A 24,216-nucleotide genomic window follows, 5' to 3' on the forward strand; every position below is an offset into this window, starting at 1 on the left:
TTTAGGTGCTTGAGATGATATTTAATGAATAAGTATGTAATTTTACTATGAACATTGGTGTGGCAAGGGACTATGCTAACTCTTCTGGGTATGAATGTGTTGTTGCACTCCCACTGAGTTACAGTCAATGGTGTAACTTGTCATACAAGTTTGAGTTCAGAAAATATATCTCCTGGAGCACTGCAAATCCTCTGACATACGCATGATGTTATCCACATCATCTTCCACCTAAAGAAGCCTTCGTTGGGACACTCAAACTGTACAGTGATCATTTTGGACTTACTAGGTATGCAGCACCGCTTGTCCAAGCACACCCCACAGAAAGTTAGTTTGTAGCTTTGAGTAGTTGAGCATCCAGAGAAAACTAATTTCTCTGCTGTAGGAAGCTGGAATGTCGGTTGACATGTTTTCCCTTTTGGAACCTTTAATATAAAAACAAAGAAAAGCCTGTGAGGTTTTAAACATTAAAAACAAAACATAAGAAAAAAATGGCAACATTTACATAGAAAATATTTTCTGAGCACCAAGACAGCACTAGCAGCACTTATATTTCAGGCCAATGTAACACTTTGTTTGAAATTACACATCTGTAGTTTACTATTGAAACCTGAAGACTGAAGGTAGAAAGCAGAAGAGTTATTTTAAAACACTTAAAAAAAAGTCACTTTATATTAGTAGTTACAAATACACCCATGACTCCATTACTTCCAATATTTTCATTTTCTATTAGGAAGCTGTTTTATGTTAGAAAATACCTTTATTGTTTTCAATGTATTGGTCAGACAAGGCTGGATGAAGCATAGCCTCTTCTCTTTTTTCATTTCACACTTGCTGTTTTCGTTGGTCACTCTGCTGGATATGCCTATGCCACAGGTCCTGGAACACGGTGTCCAGGGAGTTGCCTGTACCAGGCACTTTTTCTTCAACACTAATGGTAAGCTTCTGTAAGCTAAGACAGCAATACATTATATATGTAGCAGAACAGCCCCAGGATTGTGAAATTGCATGTGTTGTTTGACCCTCCAGTTTAATGTGATAGAAATGTTACATGGAGAGAGTTACTTGTGGAATCTTTATGAAAGTCCAGAATGGAAGAGACATCGAAAATTAAAGCCAAGCATAGCTTGAAAAGGAATGCTAAAAACGTCAGTGTTGGTTTCTTTGTAGATACTGTGAAAGCTTTAGCTTTTTTTTATTGAGGGATAACATTCTCTAGTCACTTATCACCAAAAAGTCTATTTCCTGATGGATTACGGCTGGAGGAGAAGGAGTGTACTTAAAAAAAAAAGAAAAAAATTGTAGTGGAAAAATTAATGGTGAAACTGAAAAACCCACCTGACTGTGGAATCTGTGTATTTAGGCAAGAGCATGGGCAGATTACAATGCTACCTGGGAAGTAGACTGCAATTTAAAGATCTCATTGCAGCAAGCAGATTAAAAGCCTCTCAGAGATCTGCAACAAATAAAGGGAAGTTCAATGGTCGTTCATACTTGTTACATGTTTTTCAAATATGACTTGGACACATCCTTGTGTGTCTGAATGAGGTAAATCAAATTCACCAGGAAAGCCAAAAAAACAAAGCAAGAGCAGTAAAGCAAAACTTAGCACTCGTTAGCCACACTAACAGAAAAAAGACTCTTCAAAATATGTATCAGCCTATTGAGCCACTCATAGGCACTCATGCCCAAGCTGACATGATACTTCTGCTGCACTGGGAATGGGGAGACCTCACTTTGAAACAAAACTGTCAAGATGCTTTTCTTCAGAGGGTTTGTGTCACCTGAGGAATAACATCCTTCAGCATGTATGTACAGCCATCGCAGTGACAGGCTGTTGCGTCACCAAGCCAAAGCACGTAGGAAGTACGCTTTGCAAGCTTGGATGACTTTTCTCAAGATTGTGTTGCACGGCTCATTCAAATTTTAGAACAAATGCTGTGAGGTGCAGTGTTGCAGCCAGTGGAGGAGTTACTGCAGGCTGGGATGCAGCTTTTGAAGCGCTACAAAGTAAATGCCTCAGTCCTGTTCGCCAGATATCTGAAATACAGCTCCCCACAAACCCAATTAATGTATTGCATGGGGTCAGATGGCTTGGTTGCCATTGTTTTCAAAGCTCTGTGTTTTCTCTTTGATCAGGTTAGTGATGCTCTCTAGAAATGAAGTGTCTCTCCATTTGAAGTCAGTTGCCTCACGAAGTGTGTGTTTGTACACAGCATTAAGTAGATTTCTGAAAAAAGGCTTTGATACGAATTATAGGTGTTGTATCATGATTTCGGAGTAAAGATGAGCTGCTTTTTTGTTTTTGCTAACTTGCATAACTACTGCTAACATGTTAGAAGTTTTCAAAACTGAATTTTGGACTTTTTAAGTGGATCTGTTTATCTGCAGATTGACTTAGGTGCCTCTACCTATTTACCCAGCTGCCTTTTATGAAGGTTTGCAATCCTTTTATTTTATTGAATCATGATGATGATTCAGGCCCTAATTTCCCCACAATTCAAGCTGCCACCAAATAAATGGCTCAGCTTTCTGGTACCCACAGTAGTTGTAACGAAGATGAGTTTCACGGTGGAAACTTGCACATGCACAGGGAAGGAGACTGTGCAAGCACAGGCAGCTGTGGCCAGGGATAGGCCAGGATAGATGCTCCTGGCAATGCTGCTTCCTTAAAGTGAAAAGGAGAACTACAGTCTTAGCAGCAGAGTGAGAATGAGGTTAAAGAGAATATCAGCTGACCCTGGCAGAACTTTATGGGTAAGCTCTTGTAAGCTTTTGGTCAGACTGAATCAAAAGGAAATTGAGGGGAGCATTGTCTTTGCAGCAACCTCAAATCTTGTGAATTCAGGAAAGCCACTAAGGCACTTTTTACCATTTTCTGCTTTCTATTGAGAGAGGCCTCCAACACGTTAGTGTATGTGTGTGAAAATCAGGACAAACCAGGAGAAAGCGAGACAGCTCCCAGCCTGTGAAACGGCTGTCCACCAGCAGCCCTAATTGGTCTGATCTGATGAGTAGTAAACCTCTGCAGAAAGATGGCCTGGAGGTAGCTTTGGCCAATTCCCTGGTGACAGAAGCCAAAAGGCTTTTTCGCTTTGCATATTTATTGGGTTTAGAGAAAAGAGTCTGTGACCTAAGAGTAAGAGGGGTAATTGGGACAGACAAGTCATCCTGGCAATGGCCTTCAGCATGAACTGGGAAATTGCCAGTGTGATGCCTGCCTGGCTGAGTGAGCCAGGGATGCTAAATGCAGCAGGGCTTATGTGCAGAAACATTTACCAGTGTAGCCAGGCACACCTGACATCAGTCTGTAGTTTGTTGCTTGAAGCTGCTTGTGTTGTCCTGGGCCACAGATGGGTTGTCCGGGCTTCTTTCTGCCCATGACCCTGCTGCAGGGACTTGCTGCTAATCTTGGTATGACTACAGGTGTACATCCGATTGCACCACTGATGCACAGGCACTTATAAAGTGGGTTAGGTTGGAAGGTCTGGCCATTAAGATAATAAACTCCATTGAGCTCACATCCCACAGCTATCAGATCTGCAAATGGTAAACAACAGTTACTAACATAGGAGGAGTGCATGTTTCCTGATTACAGAGTGGGAAATCCTTTACTGCACCCACAAGTTTTTCCCAGCACAAGCACATATTTCTTTATTTGTGCCCCATGATAACTACAGGCACCCAGCTTTGAATCAGTCATCAACATGCCTGCAAATAACAGGCTTGTGTACAACAAACTGATTTCACTAATGCATATACAGGTATGCCTAAAGACAGTCCCAGCCCTATTCTCAGATCTCTTGACTGAGCAGTCAAAGGATTAAATGTAAGAATAAATTGCCTAGCACAGAGCTGTACAGCACCAGCAAGTAGAGTTTTCCTCCAAAAGCACCTGCGTGGTCCCACCCTCCTGGATTTCAAGAAGGGAACATGGAAGAACAACTTACATGCACACACGCCTGTTTCATACCTAGGCTCGTCTTCCGAGTAGTTGCAATAGAGGCCTTTGTGGGGATCGCATACATCTGCTTCGTTGCAGGTCTCTCCTGACTGCTTGGCACAAATCTTACAGCAGCCACAACCATCCTTCACCAAGCTTATCCCAGGGGTGCAGGTTGGCACCGGAGGGCATCTGCACGGCCAGTGACAAACCTCCTTGCGCTGGTGGGTTTCACCGGTTTCTGAAGGTTTCTCTCCAGGCTTCACTGGTGGGCTGTGGAAAAACTTACACATGGTGGGATATTTTGAGAGCCCAATGCATTATGCATAGGTGAGATGGCATAGAACAAAGTTGGGATGGACAAAACTGTGATGTTGCATGAAGACACTTAACGTTTCTCGTCTGACAGGATCCAAAAGTGAGAAGCTGTGAGGTTTACGTAGGAGGCAGAGGACCAGTTTCATTGGTCACTGTCATTCATAGAGGTGACATTCTGCCAGTGAGCCTTACCTATTGCTGGTATAAAACACAATTGGTCAGCCTTTTCTTTGCCTCCAATAGAACAAAAGCTGTAGTAGAGCTAAAGTAGGGAAAAAAGTATTTTCAAGTAGATGGTGGATTTACTTTAAATATTCTTTCCCATAAATGTCTTCTCAAATTAATTAACTTTTGATTTCTCTCACTGCCTGATAGCCAGCAACTGCCCTGTGTCCACTGCTGATGGCAAAAGCCTTATAAAATAGTAAACCTCTTTTGAGTGTTCCTTTCACTCCAAAATTTGAGTAGCTGTTTGGGAAAGAACATGGTGGTATTTACAAATCCTCTTGTGCTAGATCCAAAAATTGGCTCCTAATAAGGGAGGCTAGTAGTTACACTGAGCTTAATGGGTCATTTTCTAAGAGTATTTGCATGAGTAAGTGTTGAACTGAATCCAAGGCTTTAAGGACAAAGATGTATCTCTAAAAAAGAGTTTTATCAGCAGTAGGAAGCCAGGATCTAGCTTGAATTTACTGTTTTCCATATTCTGTTTCAGAATTCATGGGGGGAGATTCCTCTTCTTTTTTAAGAAAAGGAAATCCTAAGTAATTCTTGATAGGTTTATTTTTTTGAGGCATGGGGGAAGATTAAGTCAGCATAGACTGTGAAAGGCTCTCTTTGAGACAGCTATATTCTATCTGCTTTTTTGAAGAACTACATCTAAAACATAACAGTTCAGATGTTAGCATTAAATCTTTTCATGCTGCTGATTTCAGCAGAAATGCAGATTGTGATATAGTTATTCATCACGGATGACTGGATCCATAGTTAAGTTGGGGCACACACAGCACTTGGCTGCCAGTACAATGTAAGGCTTGGGAGCTGCTCTCAACAAGCAGCTCTGACAGTCCACAGAGCAAAAGGGACAAACAAGATCCAGCCCCTCATCAGGTGCCAGTATCACCATTCAGCTTGCAGAAAACAAGTAATATATATACATATAGAGCCTATAATTCTTGAGGGCACATGAAGCCCACCTCTCAGTTTCTCTCTGTTCCCCCAAACTACGTGGCTCAACTGATGTAGAAACCACCTCCACCACAGATACTAAGGGAAAGCTGGGGAAGGGATCCTTTGGCTGAGTTTTCTTTCAGTTCAGCTTTCAAACTGGAAGTATCTGCAGAATTCAGCATTTCATATGTCACACCCCATGAAAGCTCTCGCAGCATAATTGATCTGGCCTAATTGCATGCAGCAGTAAATGACCTTTTAAAAGGCTTTTTTCTACCCCTAATTTCCATTTTCCATGGTCATTTACAACTATACTTACGATATCTTAATTCACAGCTACTAATGAAGCTCCAAAGTAGTAGTTTTCAAGTTCCTTTGGCTGAATGATTTTTAAGATAGATATTAATTCACAGAGGCAATTCACATAATAAATGAATGTTAAACAATGTCATGTGGTATTCCATTCAGCATGCAGAAGATTTCTTCTAATATTTTTTACCTAAATGCAGCAATAATGAAGAAACAACTAACTTAGGCATACCTTTTTTAGGCATTAAAGATTTTTCTATAAACCATAATGTTAATTTGATGAACATTTGCATTGGAGTGTAAAGCTTCTCAAAGGTTTGTTCCGGAAATAAGACACACAGGTATTTCTATATATTTAGCAGTGTTCAAAACTGTATGGTTGTTTTAGGAAACACTTTCTTGCTGCTTTTCTTCTTTTTAAGCAGAGGATTATTGTTAGGAATTTGGCCATGTGCCACCTATATGAGGTTATGTGGCTTAAATCAGATACTGTTCTTCAAAATAGGTATGTGTAGCAGGAAATAATCTGTGTGCTTCAACCCACATGTTTAATTTGTACTGCAAATTAAAACATGCTTTAAACCTACGGGATTCTACTTAAGCAAGTGATTTTTCTCTCCTTTCCTTAGGGAAAAATGTCAACTGAAAGGTGTGAGACTACAAAGTTTCACAGGAACAAAATCACTATCAGGCAAACACCTGACACTTGTAACTGTAGAATTATTGAGGAGCTAAGCCTACCCGAAAAATCTTCCTGAAAATTTTTCCCCAATCTATTAAGTTACAATGAAAATTTAAAGTTTGCTTGTCAAGTTTACAGGCAAATATTTTTCTAATTCTTGCTTCCCAAAGTTTCTATACCAAAGCTATCCACACCACACAAGCATGCTGCAAGCCTTTCCTGACCCTATGGCAGAGCGGAAAATGAGACCATTGTGCAGGAACCCTTCAGGTGTTGTTGTTTGTTTTCTTACATTTTAAAGATTGAACAAGGTCTGGATGATCCAAATAAGCAAATAGCAAAGGCAGACAATGTTTTATTGCTAATGTTTGGTTATCTTAGTCTGGCTTTGAATATGCAGAAAGCAGAGGAAAACACTCATCTGAAAATTCTCCATTTGACATTCATCTTGTTCATAAAGGAAAAATACACAGTCACCCGCACGTAAAGCGGGTTTTCAAAATGAACTAAATAAATCATGAAATTGGCTTTTGACACACATACCTTCAGCACAAGCTGTCCTTTAAAGTGTTCTCGTAAGAGACAAAGCTCAGGTCTTTCAGAGTCCAGGTGCCTTTCTCGTTTTAAAAACTAGCCTGAAGTCAGACCACTCCGTATATGTACATATACATATATACATGTATATATACATTTCTATGGAATATGAGCATGGACAAAAAAAACAGAAACAAGGTTGCTGGCAATTTAAGCTTCCCTAACACTGTTTTTTTTTCACTGAATCATATTAACATAAGAGATTAGAGACAGAAAGATACCAAAATCAGGACTGATCCAGTAAATAAGCTGCAAATGAAATTTACTCAGGCATAGGGAATGGCTCCTTATTCTTTAAGAGGAATTTGCTTCTCTGAAATTTATTTTGTCATTAAGCAGACAAAGCCTTAAAACCGGGACAGAGTGAGGAAGGGAGAAATCTTTTTCTTCTTTTTAATGAACTTACCTGCTGCGTACAAGGGATGATGAAGATGATGGGAAAAAGGAGCCACCGCATGTTCCTGCACATTCAGAAGTGAAACTGGGAGATAGGGAACAGGCTGAGCTGTGTCAGAGGAAGCACTGAACACAAAGCTCTCCTCTGTCTCCCTTGCCAACCCCACTTTCCCCAGCACATGCATGAACACATACACACATTCACACTTGAAATTCTCCACTTCATACAGAACCAGCTTCACACTGAAATTTCCAACTGATCTTTTCTCTCCCCAGTGCTAGAACACAGATTTTCACACCCTGCTTGATCCCATCCAGCTGCTTCAGCAGATTCTGCCTGACTTAATTGAGGTCGGGTGGGGTGACATCTGATTTTTGAACTCTTGCTGGTGAAAACGTAGTGTTATTTTTAACTTGACTTTAAGTCTGTATTGCAGAAATTTCTGAAATCTGAAGGGCAGAGCCACAAATACATGTATTTTTTGAGGCTGGGAAGAGTGAGTTTCACAAAATTTCTAGTGTATTGTGCCTAGAAGAATCACAACATAAAAATTAACACCATCAGAACATGCTCTCTAATTATGGAAAGAGATGCTATCGTGTGAAATAACACTGATACACACTCTGCACTGCTTCTTTCCATGGAATCCTAATGAGAAAACCCAAACTATGAAAGTATGTTTACCCCACTTAAACACAAGAACGTTCAAATCTCCAGAGTTCCTCATCCTTAATACAATCAAGGTGACATGCCTGATTTTTAGGCTAACAGGAGAGGGTCTCCCGGATAAGATAAAAGCTCCATCCCCGCAACAGTGGTGTTGGCAGTGCCCTGGTGAATGATCATCCTTTGTGTTTGTCTTCACTCAGTCCCCTCCTATGGAGTCCAGAGTTCTTTGGAGAGGCTTCCAATGACCATGCTCGCACAGCAGCTGTGTGTGGACAGAGGTTCTGATGGGAGTATGGAATCAAATCCAGCCCGAGCAATTCTGTTTTGTTCCCCAACTCAGACCACCATACACCTTCTGCAGTTACAAATGAATCCTGAACTGTCCTTCCAAACTCTTGAGCAGTGTCATATTTTAACACCAGTCAGCAGCTAAGGACCATGCAGCCACTTGCTCACACCTCTCCATGTGGGTTGGGGGGGAGAATCGGGAAAAGGTAAAACCCATCTGTTGAGATAGGAACGGTTGAATAATTGGACTAAAATATAATATTATAATAATTATTATTATAATAACAATAATAATTGTAATGAAAAGGGAGGCAACAAAAAGAGAGAGAGTGAAATAAATGCCAAGACAGGCAGGTGATGCACAATACAACTGTTCACCATTCACTGACTGATGCCCATCCCCGGGGAGCAATCAGTCCCTTCAAGCCAAGTCCCCTCAGTTTATATGCTGAGCATGATGTTCTATGGTATGGAATATGCCTCCGGCTAGTTCAGGTCAGGTGTCCTGTCTCTGCTCCCTCACGGCTTCTGTGCCCCTACTCACTGGCATGAGGAGCACGAGAGACTGAAAAGTCCTTAATCAGGGTAAGCATTACTAAGCAACAACTGAAACATCAGTGTGTTATTAGCATTGTTCTCAGACTAAAACTAAAACACAGCATTGCATCAGCTACTGGGAAGAACTCTATCCCAGCTGAAACCAGGAAAAGCAGTCAGCTGTAAATCACTGAAAAACTGTTCTTCTTTAGCACGACCATTTTGCCATATAATTCAATATGAGGTCCAAACAGTACCTAGGTACTAAATGGATGCTATATATCAGTTCATTTCAGTGATGTTACTCTTGAGTAGGCAACAGTGCAAACCAGGTCTGACTCAAGCCTTGTGTTCCCATTAAAAGCTTATGAACATAGCACCTAGGTTTCTCAAAAATCTCTTCTGTATACTTTCAAAACACAGCTTGTTTTATAGGATCAGAGGGTAGTTGAGGTTGGAAGAGACCCAGAAGGTCTCTAGCCCAACCTCTGCTTAAGCAGGGACAGCTCTGAGATCAGACTAGGTTACTCAGGGCCCTGTCTATTTGGGTCTGGAAAACCTCCAAGGGTGGATGGAGAATGCCAAACCTCTCCTGTAGCCTTTCAGTGTGATAGTAATGAGCAACGCAGGCTGTCTGAGGAGATCCTACATACCATTTTCTCTTCCAGACACAAAGACACCCTTTTTGCTCTCTGGCCTGGAAGAAATGAGAAAAGTCAGAGGACTAGCACATCCATCCTCCTCCCCCTGGAGCTGCAGGGAAACACACAGCATTCATTTCAAATATATTGTACCTCTTTGCATCGCAGAAAAAAGCATGTGGCTAGTGCAGGCCTGGGAATGCTCTGTGTGAGCTGGCAAAGCCTGGTCTGCTGTGGATAATGGTCCCCAGTCTTGGGAAACAGGAAAGAGGTGTTCCTGTAGGATTATCCGTTTGTTTTATATCGTGTATTTTGTTGGAACCACCTGGAAAGCATGGTATCTTCAGTACTGGAGAGTGAGACTTTGAAATGGGTTTGAGTATAACTAAGCTGATTCACAGAAACTGTTGGGTTCGGGAGGGGTGGAAGGAAGGTTCATCCCTGAGGAAGACATGCTGGTGGTGTAACACATTAAAATGGGGTTTTATGTGGCTCATGTGTGCAGAGGGACCAGCATGCTTTTTCAGCCCAGGAAGGGCCTGCTGGTAGAAGCAGCTCTCCCACTAGTAGGACTCAGCTCTCCAAAGCAATAATGTGCCTTCATTGCCTCTCCCTAATAAATGCATAAACTGAGGCCATCTCGAGCTTGCAGAACCTGCAGTACTGAGCCCTGAGTGTATTTAAGAAACAGCCATAAGACCACAAAGACAGCAACACTAACTCCTTCGCATAAATAATGCAATAATACCTTGACTTCATTTTAGAGTCTGTGTCTCTGCTAGTATTTCACCTGATTTAAATAAATGGAGGCTATGTACCCTTTTCATCTCACACAGAACTTTAGTGATCACCAACAACTTAAAAATTAATGTTCTTAGTACCATGTTCAGACTCAGCAATAATTTGTCTGTATGCATCCTTCTTGCCAAATCTCCCCTGCAGATTTGATTACGTAAAGCATCATTCATTTCCTGAACTAAACCCGCTCTGTTATCTGGTGCCGTTCTAATACTACCCTGAACAGAAATGTAATTTGGTTGTATATTCAGTGACCTCTATGTACCACACATATTGCTTTGGTGCCAAAAAGTCACCTTCCTGTCTGTGAAATATGCCATTTAAATCCTAAAGTAAATCTTAAGAGATGGTAAAGTATGGGATATAAACCCAAAAATTAATATAACCATGCATTCTAACAGGATACCCTATCTTAGACAAAATGACAGGAATATTCATTATTGAAATTTGTAATGGGCCAGGATTTTCAGTACTCCCTACTGGGCTTGGTGGAGTTATTGCAACAAAATCCAGCAAAGACAGTGTTGGGTTCAGTCATTCCTATTAACTTCCTGTCAGCCCCAGGCATAGACCAAATCTGGGGCCTCAGCTGGCTTTCAGCAGGAAGGTTTTAACACATTGACCTATTTTGTCATTCTTTGTGCATGGACATTACAAACAGACTCCTCTAGTTCAGTCAGTTGAACCTTCTGTCTGTGTCTCATTGCTCAAAAATTAATAAACAGATGAGTAAAAAGAAATAGGCCCATTATATGACAACGTATTGCCCTTGGCTCACTTGAGCTTTGGAAAGAAGCTGCCTTCTTCAAAACAGCCATGCTCCAAAAACACCAGTGTGCTTCACTAAGAGGTATGCTTGCTATCGACAGCAGCTTTGCCACACCACCACACAGTCATCTCCCTGCTGGGAGCAGCAGAGTTTGCTCCTGGGCAGCAGAGTGTGTCCCAAGTCCTGGGTTTAGCCATGCTCTAAAGTGCAATGAAGTTCCTAGCTGGGTCACTGAGGCCAGCCACTGCAATTGTCTTTGCAGACTAGCCACCTGTCCACCACTGAGGAGCTCTCGTGAGGTGCTTCCCTTCCTGGCTGGTCAGCTGTTCATCTTTGGTAAACTTGGGCCACTTTCGCTTCTCTTCAAATTGAGTTTCAAACATGAGTTGCATTTGAAAAGGCTCTATACCACTCCTCCTTGAGCACCACCACATTCTGCAATGCATCTGAGTAAGAAATCTCTCCAAGATGATGGGGATACTGCCAGTGGCACAAAAACTCGCCCTTCATAGCCACTTCAGCAAGGCCATGTGCAACACTGAGATCACTATCAGAGGGATAGAAATGCTTTGTGCAAGGGCAGCTACAGTATGTTTCCTAGAGCGTACTGCTGTTTCTATTTTAGCTCTTGTCTACTGTCAAAATAATTTACAAAGCTTCACAGAGCCATAACCTACTACCTGATTTATGAAGATATTTACACACCAATTTAAGAAGTCTAGGTCCCATTTTCAAAACTGACTTATGCAGGTAGTTTGCCTATATCCTATTTTATTTTAAGGGGATTTAAACAGAGAAAAGATGCCATAAAGTGCCTGTATTCCTAAAGATGAATCTCTGAAATTTTTCATGTTTCCATGAGCATCAACCATATGAAACAATTAACTCTCAGAATTGTTCAAGTTCAATATCTGTCAGCAAAGAGAGGCTGAGCCTTCATTTTTCTTATTAGCAGATCATTTCAAAATATCTGTACACGCTGAACAGGATCAGCCTGTGCTCTTCCCAGCTCTATGGGGCAGACTCCACGCAATCAATCCAGAGAGGCACAGACTATAAAATACAGGCCAGGAAGAGTGAAGGCAGAGACAGGAATAAAAATGAAGACAAATCAGGGACCCACCAAGCCAGACAAAGGAGTGTAACTGCACTGAGCTAACCTATTACACGCTGGAATTGGCCAATTCTGCATACAGTGGAGCTGCTCTGCTTTCTCTCTTTCATTTGATGCTGACTTCACTGTGACAGAATAAACTCGGATCAGCCTAAATCATATTTGCAAAGCAGCTTTTCTTCTCATCACCCAGCTCTGTGGGTACCCCAATGCCAGCAGCTCCAGCCTCCCCCCTACCTTTCTGCCCATAGCTGGCCAGCACTTTGTAGAGCAGGCAGCCTGCTACTCCTCAGGGAGAAGTGCCATCAGGATAAATATTTGAGCACAGCGGCTAATCCCACATGTCAGGAGACTTGTGAATTTCCACAGAGACTTGTACAGTTCTCAAAGGGTTTCCATTGTTAGTTATAGGAGGAAACAGCAAAGCAGCTTCCCAAACTCCTGGGCTATTTACGCGTAGTTTGTGTGCCAGCTAAAATACATTCCCAATGGAAATGAAAATAAGGTCCCAGCCAATGTCCTACCAAACCTCCCTTGAGGGGAGGGCATGGGGGAGACACAGAAAAAGGTCTGTATTTTTTCACAAACCATAGTCTGGAGACTATTGTTTTTATTATTATAATTTTATTTTATTTTCAGTACTTAATAACATTTTAAAAGTCATCCCACCTAAATATTGTGTATTCCCACTGCCAACTCCAGACTTACTTTGGCACAAAGCCATCCAAAAGGCAAACTCAGCACTTTGGTCTACAGGGAAAGTGTATGATAGTCTCCAAAAACCCAGAGACACCTGTGAATTGTAGGGCACTGGCTGGATCTGGTGCTTATTTTGCATGGCAGGTGAGGAGAAGGGAGGCTGCCCCTTCCCCTCTCCTTCCCACCGATGCAGTCACTTCCACCTCTTCCATCTCACGTGCAAAGAAGGTAACCTCCACTTTTCTCCTCCCATATACAAGGAAGCTGCTCCAAGTCTCAGGACTGAAACCAATTTGCTCTTTCATTGGATGGGTACACTAAAAATAGCAGAGGCTGGGGAACTGGTTGTGGAGATTCCAAAGTACGAACACTGGATGGGCACATTAGATCTGTTCTAGTGTGCCCACCTGGTTCAGGGTTCAAAAGATGGTGACAGCCTATCTTCAGACTTCTGTAAGGGTAGATTTTGTAAAGGGCATAAAAGAGTTCTTGCACGAGCCCTCAGCCTGTGTCTTCCAGGCTCTAAAAAGTAATGAAGTATCCAAGAGAAAAAAATCCATACCTTTTTGTTGCAAGGGTATGGAGAATAGCATGAAGCGTCTTTATTTTTCTACTTAAGAATGTCACCTAAGCATGTGCGTACAAAAGAGTGCAAAACCCAAGCAATTCAGTTTAAACAGTCATATTTGGTTTCTGTTCATTTTCCTCTGTAGAAAAAGCATCAAAATCTACAAAACATCCAAGCAAGCCCCCACATCAAGTCAGAGTCTCTGGAGGGCTTGCAAGGTTGCCTGGCTTGCAAGAAAATGTTGCCAAGTTGTGCTGGGTTGACCTCCCCAGCAATTCAGTTGCATAGTTACCCTTCCTTTGACATGCCTACAGCAGAATTTCCTGTAAATCATCAAGGGAAAACAAACACCTCCGTTGCACAACCGTATCCATCTATTTCATCCCAATGCTTGTGCCCAAGCCACATATCCACCAACATCAGGCGAAAGTAAGGAGAACTTGGGCTGGTGGGTTGCCAAAACCTCATTTGCCACGTGGGTGGAAGGGGAGGGAAAAAAAAAAAAAAGTAGGAAGGGGTTAAGGCAGAAGTATCCTAGTGAATGATTGTGCCTGGCTCAGCCATCTCCTATCCGGAAAAGCCCACGGGAGAGCTCAAACATAAACAAGTGAATAACATGTCCAAGATCCAAGGCTCTCAGTTCTGTTTTGCAGAAAGGATTATTTCATTTGCATTTTCTATACATGAATCATGACCTATTGATAGCTACAGAAGTCTCTGGGTTGTTTCTGTGAACATTCGGCCTCAGAGATGTCACCTCACTATTTTTTTTTTGCCATGTTAGAATTCTGGCCATGGTGCTGACTGCTGGTGGGACCATGCAGTGGCAGAAAGCAAAACCAGGGAAATTTCAATGGGGAAAGGGAGACAAACAAAATGTTTAGTGCTGCTGGAGCCAGACCGTTCATGGGACCAGCTTTAGAGCTGATGTCCTCTCATCACTGCTCTGGTCCCCTGCCCCAGTGTCCTGGGTTTGGTTGTAACAGTCATTTTTCCCCTTCTTAGTAGCTGGTGCAGCGCTGTGTTTTTGACTTTCAGCCTGGGAACAGCGCTGATAACACCGATGTTTTTAGTGGCTGCTCAAATATTTAGCCTGACCAAGGACTTTGTGAGTCTCATGCTCTGCCAGGGAGGAGGGGAAGCCAGGAAGAAGCAGAGACAGGACACCTGACCCAAACTAGCCAAAGAGGTATTCCATACCACAGCACGTCATGCCCACTATATAAACTGAGGACAGTTACCTCTAAGGGCACATTGCTGCTTTGGTCAGGCCAGGTATTGGTTTGCGGGTGGTGAGCAATTGTACTGTGCATCATTTGTGTTTATTGTTTTTCCTCTTTTAGTTTAATATTCTCTTCCCTTGTTATTTCCCTTATCATTATTATTATTGGTGGTATAAGCAGTGGTTTGTGTTATACCTCGGTTACTGGACTGTTCTTATCTTAGCCTGTGGGAGCTACATTCTTTCGATTCTCCTCCCCATCCCTTCAGGAGCCAGGGGGAAAAAGCAGAGTGAGCGGGTGGCTGCATGGTTCTGAGTTACCTGTTGGGCTTAAACCACAACACCCGGCTAAGGCTGAGGGGCACATTCACTGCACCTGGCACCTTGCCTTGCATCTCCTGCTGACCACTTTCCAGAGCAAGGATACTTCAGAGGTACCTGGGCAGATACCCAGGAGGCCTCTGGGTAAACCAGGCACGGCCCCACACTGCAAAGCTAAGAAGAAATTAGGAAGAGAGATGAAAACTTTTCCAATATCATTAAAAGCAAGAAAGATATCAGGGGGTCTTTTATATAACCTCAATAATGCACAGACCCTTCAATCCTTGTATTTTAAACTCTCTTGCAAACCACCTTAAATTCACCGAAGTGCTCAATCTTGCTTTAGGTACGTCCCTCCCATCTGTTGGATCGTTTTAAATTTAATACTTGTTTAATATCAGAAGAAGAAAACAAACCTGACAGCAGTTGCTTGGGTTTTTCTTTCAGTCAAAAAGTTGCATGGGTTTTTCTTTCAGAAACCAGCAGTGACCCTCCCATCCGGGGAGTCCAATTCATCTGAAGCCGCATCCAGACAGCCTGTGCCCATGGCTGCACTCCTGCTTCAGATCCTGTCTCACCAAAGGTGTAAACCAGCTTCAGTGATGGCAAACCACTTCTAGATGGAAGGACCCCACCTTCCCATCTGAAAAGGAAAGGGTTTTTTTAAGGGAAAAAGGTGTTTGGTTTTTTTTTTATCGAGGACTAACAGATCATCTGTCACATATGTTTGTCCAGGCTCCAGAGAGATCTTTCAGTAGAAGACCGGAGTACTAGAATATCAGTACTGGAAGACCCTTTAACCTAACAAAGATAGAGATAAGAAGACACAGCAATAGGCATCTCAAGCCATAAAAATTCTTGTTAGACACAAATTTTTAACAGAGGATGAACTGTAACACAATATATGGAGGGAAGTGGCAAATCTGCCTTTTTGAGGTGAGATTCCGTGACATGTCCTCCAACTGGGACAGCTACATGTCATCCAGGAACCCCTTCTGTCTCTGGAGAGAAACAGATGCTTCTATGGTGCAGTTTATTTCTTCAAATGGACACTTCATCCTCAGGAGGAGATGAATCATATCCTTGGAGTACCTTGGAGACCAAGGAGAGAGTTTGTGATGACATCTGATCAGAGAAGTATGCCTTTTGTGTATAGGCACCTCTCTGGCAGACCCAGAGAGAATGAAACACAAATAGTGATGTCCAAAGCTCAGGTGACCAGATGCAGTGTAAAACTTGATGCTTACAAATCCTTAGTTGATTTCACAATCCCTTCTGGCCTTTGTTTCTGGGGCTGGTGCCACAGCAGAGCCAAAGGCATGATGCAGACTGGCATGGAGTCGGCATAGGCAGTTGGGGTGAGCCCATGATCTGGATGATATTGAAAAGTTCTTTTGGATCTTTGCTCCACGTCAGGGGCAATGGGAGCAGATGCCCCTTTGGCAGTGCTCAGTGTCAATTCACAGAAGAAATCAGGCACAGCTCCCCAACAAGCTCTCACTCCACAGCCGTGCCCAGCACACCACCCACCACCATCTCCTTCCTTTTAACATGAAGAAGGCTTCACTAAAGAAATTAAGAGACTTACTAGAGAGCCTCTGAGCATGGAGGGTATTCATTGCCATCATTCTGATTCAAGCCTCTGGTGATTTTGTATATGCTCATGACTCATTCACTCTGAACAGAAAACCAAGCATGCTGGCGTCTGTTTTCGTATACTTAAGATACATTCAACAAAGAAGCCCCAAGTGGTTTTTTTGAGGGACCCAGATAAGTTTAGTTAAACTGAATCTTTTTTCTTATGAAAATATGAAAGGCAGCATTTAGAAATAGCTTATTCAAGATGCTGTTGTGACAGCAGACAATGGCTGAAGATGCTCCCTGAAGTATGCTGTTGGAAGTAGAATTTTTATAACAGTGTGTTTACAGAGGAAAGCTTGTACTGTTCTTCCAAGAGTTTTGTCCAGTTTCACACTGCAACTCCTATTGCTGTATGAAAACACAGGCAAATTTCCTCTCTGAAAGCCAGCAGGCAGCTAAAGGAAACCACTGCAGATAATGTTATGGGGTTTCCACACTATAAGAGAAACGACAGGAAAAAGCTCATATCCTAGTCTACACTTCAGAGGTTTTCACACCCCCCAGAAGTTTATCCCCACAACAGACTCATCCAAAACCTCTCAGAGAACTTGGTCCTGTCCCTGCTGCAGCTGGAGCCTGACAAAAATAACGGAGAACTCAGTCAAAAAATGCTTCCCTGAGTCATGTATCTGATTCAAGGCAAGGTCGCAATGTGCCAGGAGACAGCCTGAGGCATGAGTGGATGAGCCTGATGTCCAGCCTGAGTTATGACAGTACTGAGAAGGTGACATTAAGTGAACCACAGAACATGCACTTCAAACTTTCGCCATGAGCAAATGCGCTCTCATAGATGTAGCTCAGAGGAGGTAAATAAATTAGTATGGAGGGTTAAAGCTCAACTGTCAATTAAAATCTCAGCGAAGTCTCACTTAGCATCCACATTGCTCATACTCACATACGGGCAGCATGAACTTTGCTGAGCCATAGGGGAGGCTGGAAGCGATAACAAAAAGACACACCAGTTCAGGCAGGGTGGCCACACCATCTGAGTTACACAGGTCATGTATAGATCATAACACCTCAACTCTGTGCACAACCCACATAGTCTCCAGGCATTGGACCAACCTGGACCTTTCCGCAGTGATCTGCATCTCAAGCCACTCACGCTCTCCCAGACAGAGTTTGGGGTCAGTGAGGATCTGGCAGCCTTCGCAGCAGTGAGGATGGAAACACTATTCCAGTTTTGGAGGTAAATGAATTTAATTGTACAGATATGAGCTGTGCTGTATCTGCTGAACTCAGGGCCAGATAATGATCTCTGGTCTGTTATAGTGGAGAGGAAGCCTCCCGGTCTAAAATGCACCTGATCATTTTCCACGTACCTTCTCTAACAGGATCTAGAGTAGAGTCTCCTACTATGCATTAAATTGTTAAAATGCTATAATTAAAAATCTCTTTATTCTGTTTTACAATCTTCAGGCAGTTAACAGCTTTTGTCTTCTAGTGCACACTGAAAGTGAAAAGTGTGCCTATCTGACTGTCAGCTCTTTTTAGGTCTCATGGAAATACCAAGTACACCTTTAAAATGTTTACCTGGGGTCGTGCAGAGTTGCCATGGCAACACTGAAATCTGGCCCGGCAGGACATCCTTGCTTGTCTTTCCAAAGGTGACAAACCATTCAGATCATCTAATGGATACTTCTTTAAAACAATCTGGGCTTGAAAACCTGGCTTTCCACTCTCCCTTAAAGAATCAGCCTGAGCCTGTGGCATGAGAGGCCTGTTGGGATCAGAGACCTATGTAAGCCTGATATGAAATCAGAGCAAACCCCAGAAATAAGAACCCAGTTGTGTTGCTGCCAGTGGCTGGAGCAGTTCTCAGCACAGCAGTGCTGCAGTTCTCGCCTTGCCTTCCACGGATGGCTTTTGCACTAGTAATCACTGCTATTGAAACTACCTGCCTTTATGCTCCTTCATTATGTTCCTTCTGACAGGAGGAATTACTGCACTTTGAAAGTAAACAGCTTTTGTTGGAGGTCTCCTGAATATCAGCGCTGCTATGAAAAGTTTAGAAAAAACACACAAAATGCAGGCAAATAAACAATATTGAACACAAGTTGTTAGTATTTTCATCATGCCATAGGGGTGACTAATGTGTGACTGGAATTGCAAAGACAGCTGAGAGTGTCTCCGCTCCAGGACCTTTGGCCTCAGTTCTTCAAAGACTTCAGGACATCCTTTCATCTGCCCAGAGCAGTTGTGAAGAGACGCTGTTTGATGTGCATAAAGGTTTGTGCCTAAGTATTTTCAGGGCTCGAGCCTGACCTGGTGAGCACAGAAAATTGGAGAAAGATAGTAAGAGTAGCAGAGGAGTTCAATCTTGATTAGACAAAATCAAAGCTGAGGCACTCAGCAGCATCGAAAGCCATTTATGACCAGTAACTTCTGTCACTATGAGAAAGGAATGCAGGAGCTCTTCTTAAATGCTCGAACAAAGTCCCATCAAGACCTGGTGATCCAGACGAATGCAAACATCCTTGGCTCCATCAAGTTGCTCACGTCATATGTATCCAGATGTACCATGATGAAAACAGGGAAGGAACAAGGGAATCCCTCTCAATTTATTACCTGATGCTTGACTCATAACTTAAAATCTCTGAGACTCCTACATCCTTATGCTCAACCTCACCTAGAGTTTTATTTTGAGCAAGATAGATACAGAGCTGAGTGCAGAAGCCTCCTGTTGACCTACGGCATTTCTACCTGCAGTGTCCAGTTTGGATTTGAGGAATCCTTTTCCCTTGTGTAAACAAGTCTAACATATATCCCCCACCTACCTGAATATGAAGTTCAACCACTTGACTATCTTGCATCCTGTGGGATGGCCCAACTGCCTCTGAACCCATCATCACCCCAGAGAGCCCTGGCATGGGCTGGCCAAGGCTAGAGACAGCACTTGAAAAGGAACTGGTCACTGCTTCCCAGATTGGGATTTTTCAGAATTACTGGTTTTAAGGTAAACCAGAGGGCATGTTTCACTGTCCCCTTTGTGTCCGGCTGGGATCTTACGCATTGCAGAAATTGTTATTTCTGCAGAAAGTGGGCTAGCTGGCAGGGGACAGGAGAGAGTCATTATCCCACACCCAGCAGCAAGCCCAACAGCTCCAACATTTCTCACTGCTTGGGTTATCAATGTCATTTTGGAAGTGCCAAACAGAGCACAGTGGAGGAGATTAAATTCTGATGATCAGGAAAAACCCACAGGAAACAGGAAAGTGGCTTTGTTGTGATATTCTTGGATGGCTACAGCTCAGAGAAGCAACCACTGAAAATTCCTTTTTATAGCAACAGTTCCAGTGTCACCTAATGGAGGCTGAGAATTTGGGTCATGACAAGGGGGAGCTTTTGCAAAGAGACTTTTCTCTGCAAAGAGATTTTGACTCTGCTCTGCATGGTGCTGCACAATGACCATCAGCATGTAGGAGAGGAAAAAGCAGCACTGGTGCACCTGGGTAAACACTGCCCTTCCCACCCTGACACAACATGACTTGGTTTTCAGAACTCACAGAGGGACATGTTTCCCATCGCCTCGTAAGGCTGGGTTGTGAATCACATGGGCAGTATTAACCCATTTTCCATGGCTTGGCCAGGAAAGTTTGCAGTAGGATTTGCAGGCAGACTTCTGCTTGCCTTGCCTAATGAAGGACAGGACAGCTGACATGGACAGTGCACTCCTGCACTCCCTGCAGTGGAAGAAACCTTTTTTTGAATACTTTGTTCCTAGGGAAAAGCTGTTTAGCTGCTGCCTAAGCAACTATCAGTTCATACTGTCAAGCATGAAGGGTGAAAGTGTGCTTTTTTGAAGGGTAATTGGTGGGAGTGTAACAGCACAGAGACTATTACCACTGTACAATGGGTTGTCCTTTCTGTGTCTCATATTGGGAAATGGCAGAGCTGCAGTGACAGAGGAGAGCAGAGTCTGGGACAGGCAGGACATGGTGGGGTGGCCATGCAGAGGATGCCTGTGACACAAGCCAGGGCCTCAGGCAGCCAGTGGGAAGCAAGAAACTGGGCAATTTATAGAAGAGAAGTACATGCTGCCCTTGATTTATCAGCCTACTTTGTACTGTCAGAGGGAAGCAGGGAATTATTATGATATTTGCCCCAGAGACATTTTCAGAAGCTGAGTAAGTAAAGAAGAAGGTGTAAGCTCCAAATTTGTTGGGAGATAAGAAATATTAGTAATGAATGGATGCTTTTCAGAGTGGAAATATTTTAGTAAAACAGGCTGTTCATCTGACCACAGCAATCTGGGAAAAGGTATAAACAACAATGTGTTAATTTGTCTAAGAATAGAAATGCATATAATTTAAATGCAGCTGTAAAGTGCCACTGAAGCTACAGAGTTGTCTATACTGTGACCATCACTGGTTTCAAAAAAAACCCACCAGTTTTAAGTCTTAGGAGATATTTCTGGTATACATACAATACCTAGCCATACTTTCTGCCTTTTCTCCCTCTGCCCTTACTCTTATATCAGATCCTATAAATACTGAAAAACCTCAGTAATGCAACTTCTTTTATCTAGTATATGTTCAGACTTGGTGGTGCAGGTAAAGACCATGCTCTGGCTTTATCACACCTCTACTGCCAGCAGTGTTACCCCCTCCTGTGCCAGGCAGAGCAAACCGGGCTCTCCTCCACGCCTGACCCCAGGGCAGTGCTGGTGAAGTCCCAGGAAAACTCAAACCCCCAGATTTCTCTTGGACCTGAAAGCGGCTCCAGCGTTGGTTCCTACTTATCTCTGCAGGTGTTTTAGGGAGGGCTCTCTGTCAGTCTTATCCCCAAGAGCCAGACAGCAAGGGTGTCTGCATGTCAGAAATCACACCAAACAGCAAAACGTTGCAGGAAAATACACAGAAAAAAAAATATAAATTTACATTTGAAAAATTGGCCAAAATTCAGTCCATGACAACACTGGGCCAAGAGATGACCCGTGTTCAAAATGAAGGGGCAGCCAGGTTAGATGCCCTGACCCACTTTTTCATCTGGGGTAGCAGCACACTAGCTCTCTGCCACCAAAGGACAACAAAATTCCACAACTTGCCTGGAAAAGCTAGAGGTTTAGGCCACAGGGCCACGATTCCTTGGAGCATCACCTCCATAATTTGTCCCCAGCAGAAGGAGCAGTCCCACATTGGCAGGCAGGGAAGGAAGTGCAGCATCCTCCTAAATGTGGATCAATACTGCCAAATTAACATCCTCAACAATCATGCCAGAAACCTCAAAACTCATAAAGTTGTCTTGAGAAGCACATGATTTAAAAAAAAAATGAGCGTGTTTTATTATTTTTCTGTTTACTCAGTCTCTAGACTTCTGGTCCCTGAGGTCGGCCCTGCAGCCAAAGGGCTACAGACTTTTTCCAAAAATGAAAGCCAAGCTTGTCAAGGAATTATTTAGTCACACAAACCCAGACATTAAGAAAAAACCACCAAGGATCACAAGACTCCTGATAATTTTCTGGACTTGGCATCACACATGATTTTTCATACAAGCCTCAGGAGAAAGATGGTTTCAAAATCCTCAGAAATGCTCTCTGGTTTTATGAAAACTCCTGAAGAACCAAGTGCTGGATTCCTTTCCTCCTCTCCTCCTCTTCTCTTCTCCTCTCCTTCCCATTAGTGTGGTATCTGAAGTACTTCAGATATTTATATACTTAGCATTTCAGAATTTGACTATATCAGGGAATACTCACAATGAGGCAATTTTCTGTCTATCCAGCTGGATTCAACTGGGAAACTTTGACTCCTGTCCTCATAAAAGTAGAGTAAATACTAAGTTGGCTTGTTCTATTGTGCAACTGGACAGACAGAAAATGGAAATAAATGCATAGTACAGGAAAAATGAGTTTGTAAAATAGGTAAAAACTTTCATGAAATTGCCTTTACATGCCCTGACATCTCCAACTGCCACTAGTGCCATTGCCCCTGTAACTTCAATAAAGCCATGCTCACACCAGGTCCCCCCCTTTCTGCTCTCCCCCAGTTTAATCAGTAAACTTCTTGCATTTGATAAGCTACAGACAAATATGCTTTTCAGAAACATGGCCATGAAAGCTGCAATTCCTCTTCCATTCACCAGGACATGTGTAAGGACACTCGATTAATGTGCCTAGTCTTAGCAATAAAATGAAATTCTGATTTTATCATAATATTCTAGCTTGCCAATCTCTTTTATTAAAAGAAATTAAAAGCTCCACAATACCTGTCCTCCCCACAGCCCATGCCACTTCCTCAAGGTTAAATAGCTCACACTGCACTGCTGTCTCTGCTACTTGCATGTAATTATATTTTCTGTGTAAGTCTGCGTGTTCCGCATTTCACAGCAATTCACAGGGACATACTCTGGTGGCATACTCTTGTGCCAGCCTTTTGAAATTGTCTGTTTTCTCTGAGATTAAGTTCTTCCCTTCTAATTAAAAGAATTGCTCAAATTTGGCAAAATTAATTGAATATACTATTAGCTAATTTATTTTTAGTTAGACCTAAGGGAAAATCCAATTTTAGACAACGAAGTTCTACAGCACATCTCCATCTTCTCCCTTCCCCTCAAGAAACCATTTCTGATGAGCCGAATCCTCCCAACATTCCCTACCTCCAGTACACCACTAACACTGCAGGCTGACTGGAAAGCTGCATACAACCAGTCTACTAACCACGCTGACCCCAAGGACCTGAAGTCTGGGAGGTGCAGGCTCTGAGTGACCACAGCTCTCTTTGCTAGCTTGTATTTTGTAGAAACCGAGGCAGAATCCCCTTACTGTAGCTGCAGCGCCTGCCCCCACTGGTGCCCATATGTGAATTTAAAAGAATTCCCTGATGGCTAAATTGACTATTTGCTTAGGAAAAATGTCTTTGAGAGTAAACATTTCCTTGGAGACTGGAGGATATTGCATTTCTCCAGCATAATGCTTGATAGCTATCCACCTTAATGGATTTTGGATGCCCTGGTATTTCTCCGCTGAAGTTCTTCTGATGGTGCAATGACAGTTTCCCCAGTCACAGCTTCTGTCTTTGTAAAAAATGAGCAATATTGGAGTACTATCTGCAAGGCTTTGCTGGGGGAGTTGTAAGGAGCACTGCGCACAGACTGCATGCACACATACTGAAATTGCTCCAGAAATGAACCCTGCTAGAAGGTTAAAGACTACAACAGCTCCATTTTACAGCCAGCAGCTGACAAACAAGGACATTATTCTCCCCTCATAAAGAAGATTAAGGTAAAATAAATAAGGAGTGCTGCAATAGCACTCACCTGAGAGGCATCTATCACTCAGGGCCAACACAGCATGTGTACGTTGGCTTTAGTATCACCCTAGCAGCAGTACACTCCTTCCCGAACACAGGACATTTTATACAGCAGCAGCCAAAAGGGCAATGCTTCCCTCCTGAACATGACTGATATCAGACATTTCAGCATTATGGAAACCTGAGTCACAGGGATGTGGAGATAAGAAATGCACTTCAACTTGAGGCTCCTTCTCCTGCCTGAATTTACCTTGGATTGCCAGCAATACAGATGCTTCTTCTGTTCAGCCTC

The 24,216-nt window shown here is 42.8% G+C and overlaps 1 protein-coding gene across 1 annotated transcript; it reads right to left on the reverse strand.

Moving 5' to 3' along the window:
• Positions 1-140: 140 nt before the first annotated feature.
• CCN6 (cellular communication network factor 6) lies at positions 141-19,523 on the reverse strand (the record flags this gene model as incomplete). Its single annotated transcript, XM_080615898.1, is given in 7 exon segments — positions 141-422; positions 756-949; positions 3,295-3,537; positions 3,948-4,213; positions 7,420-7,481; positions 7,484-7,687; positions 19,455-19,523. Coding segments are annotated over 7 exon segments (1,320 nt in total).
• Positions 19,524-24,216: the final 4,693 nt, after the last annotated feature.

The sequence above is a fragment of the Psittacula echo genome (genome assembly GCF_963264785.1).
Source record: "Psittacula echo genome assembly, chromosome: 4".
Taxonomy (NCBI): Eukaryota; Metazoa; Chordata; class Aves; order Psittaciformes; family Psittacidae; genus Psittacula; species Psittacula echo.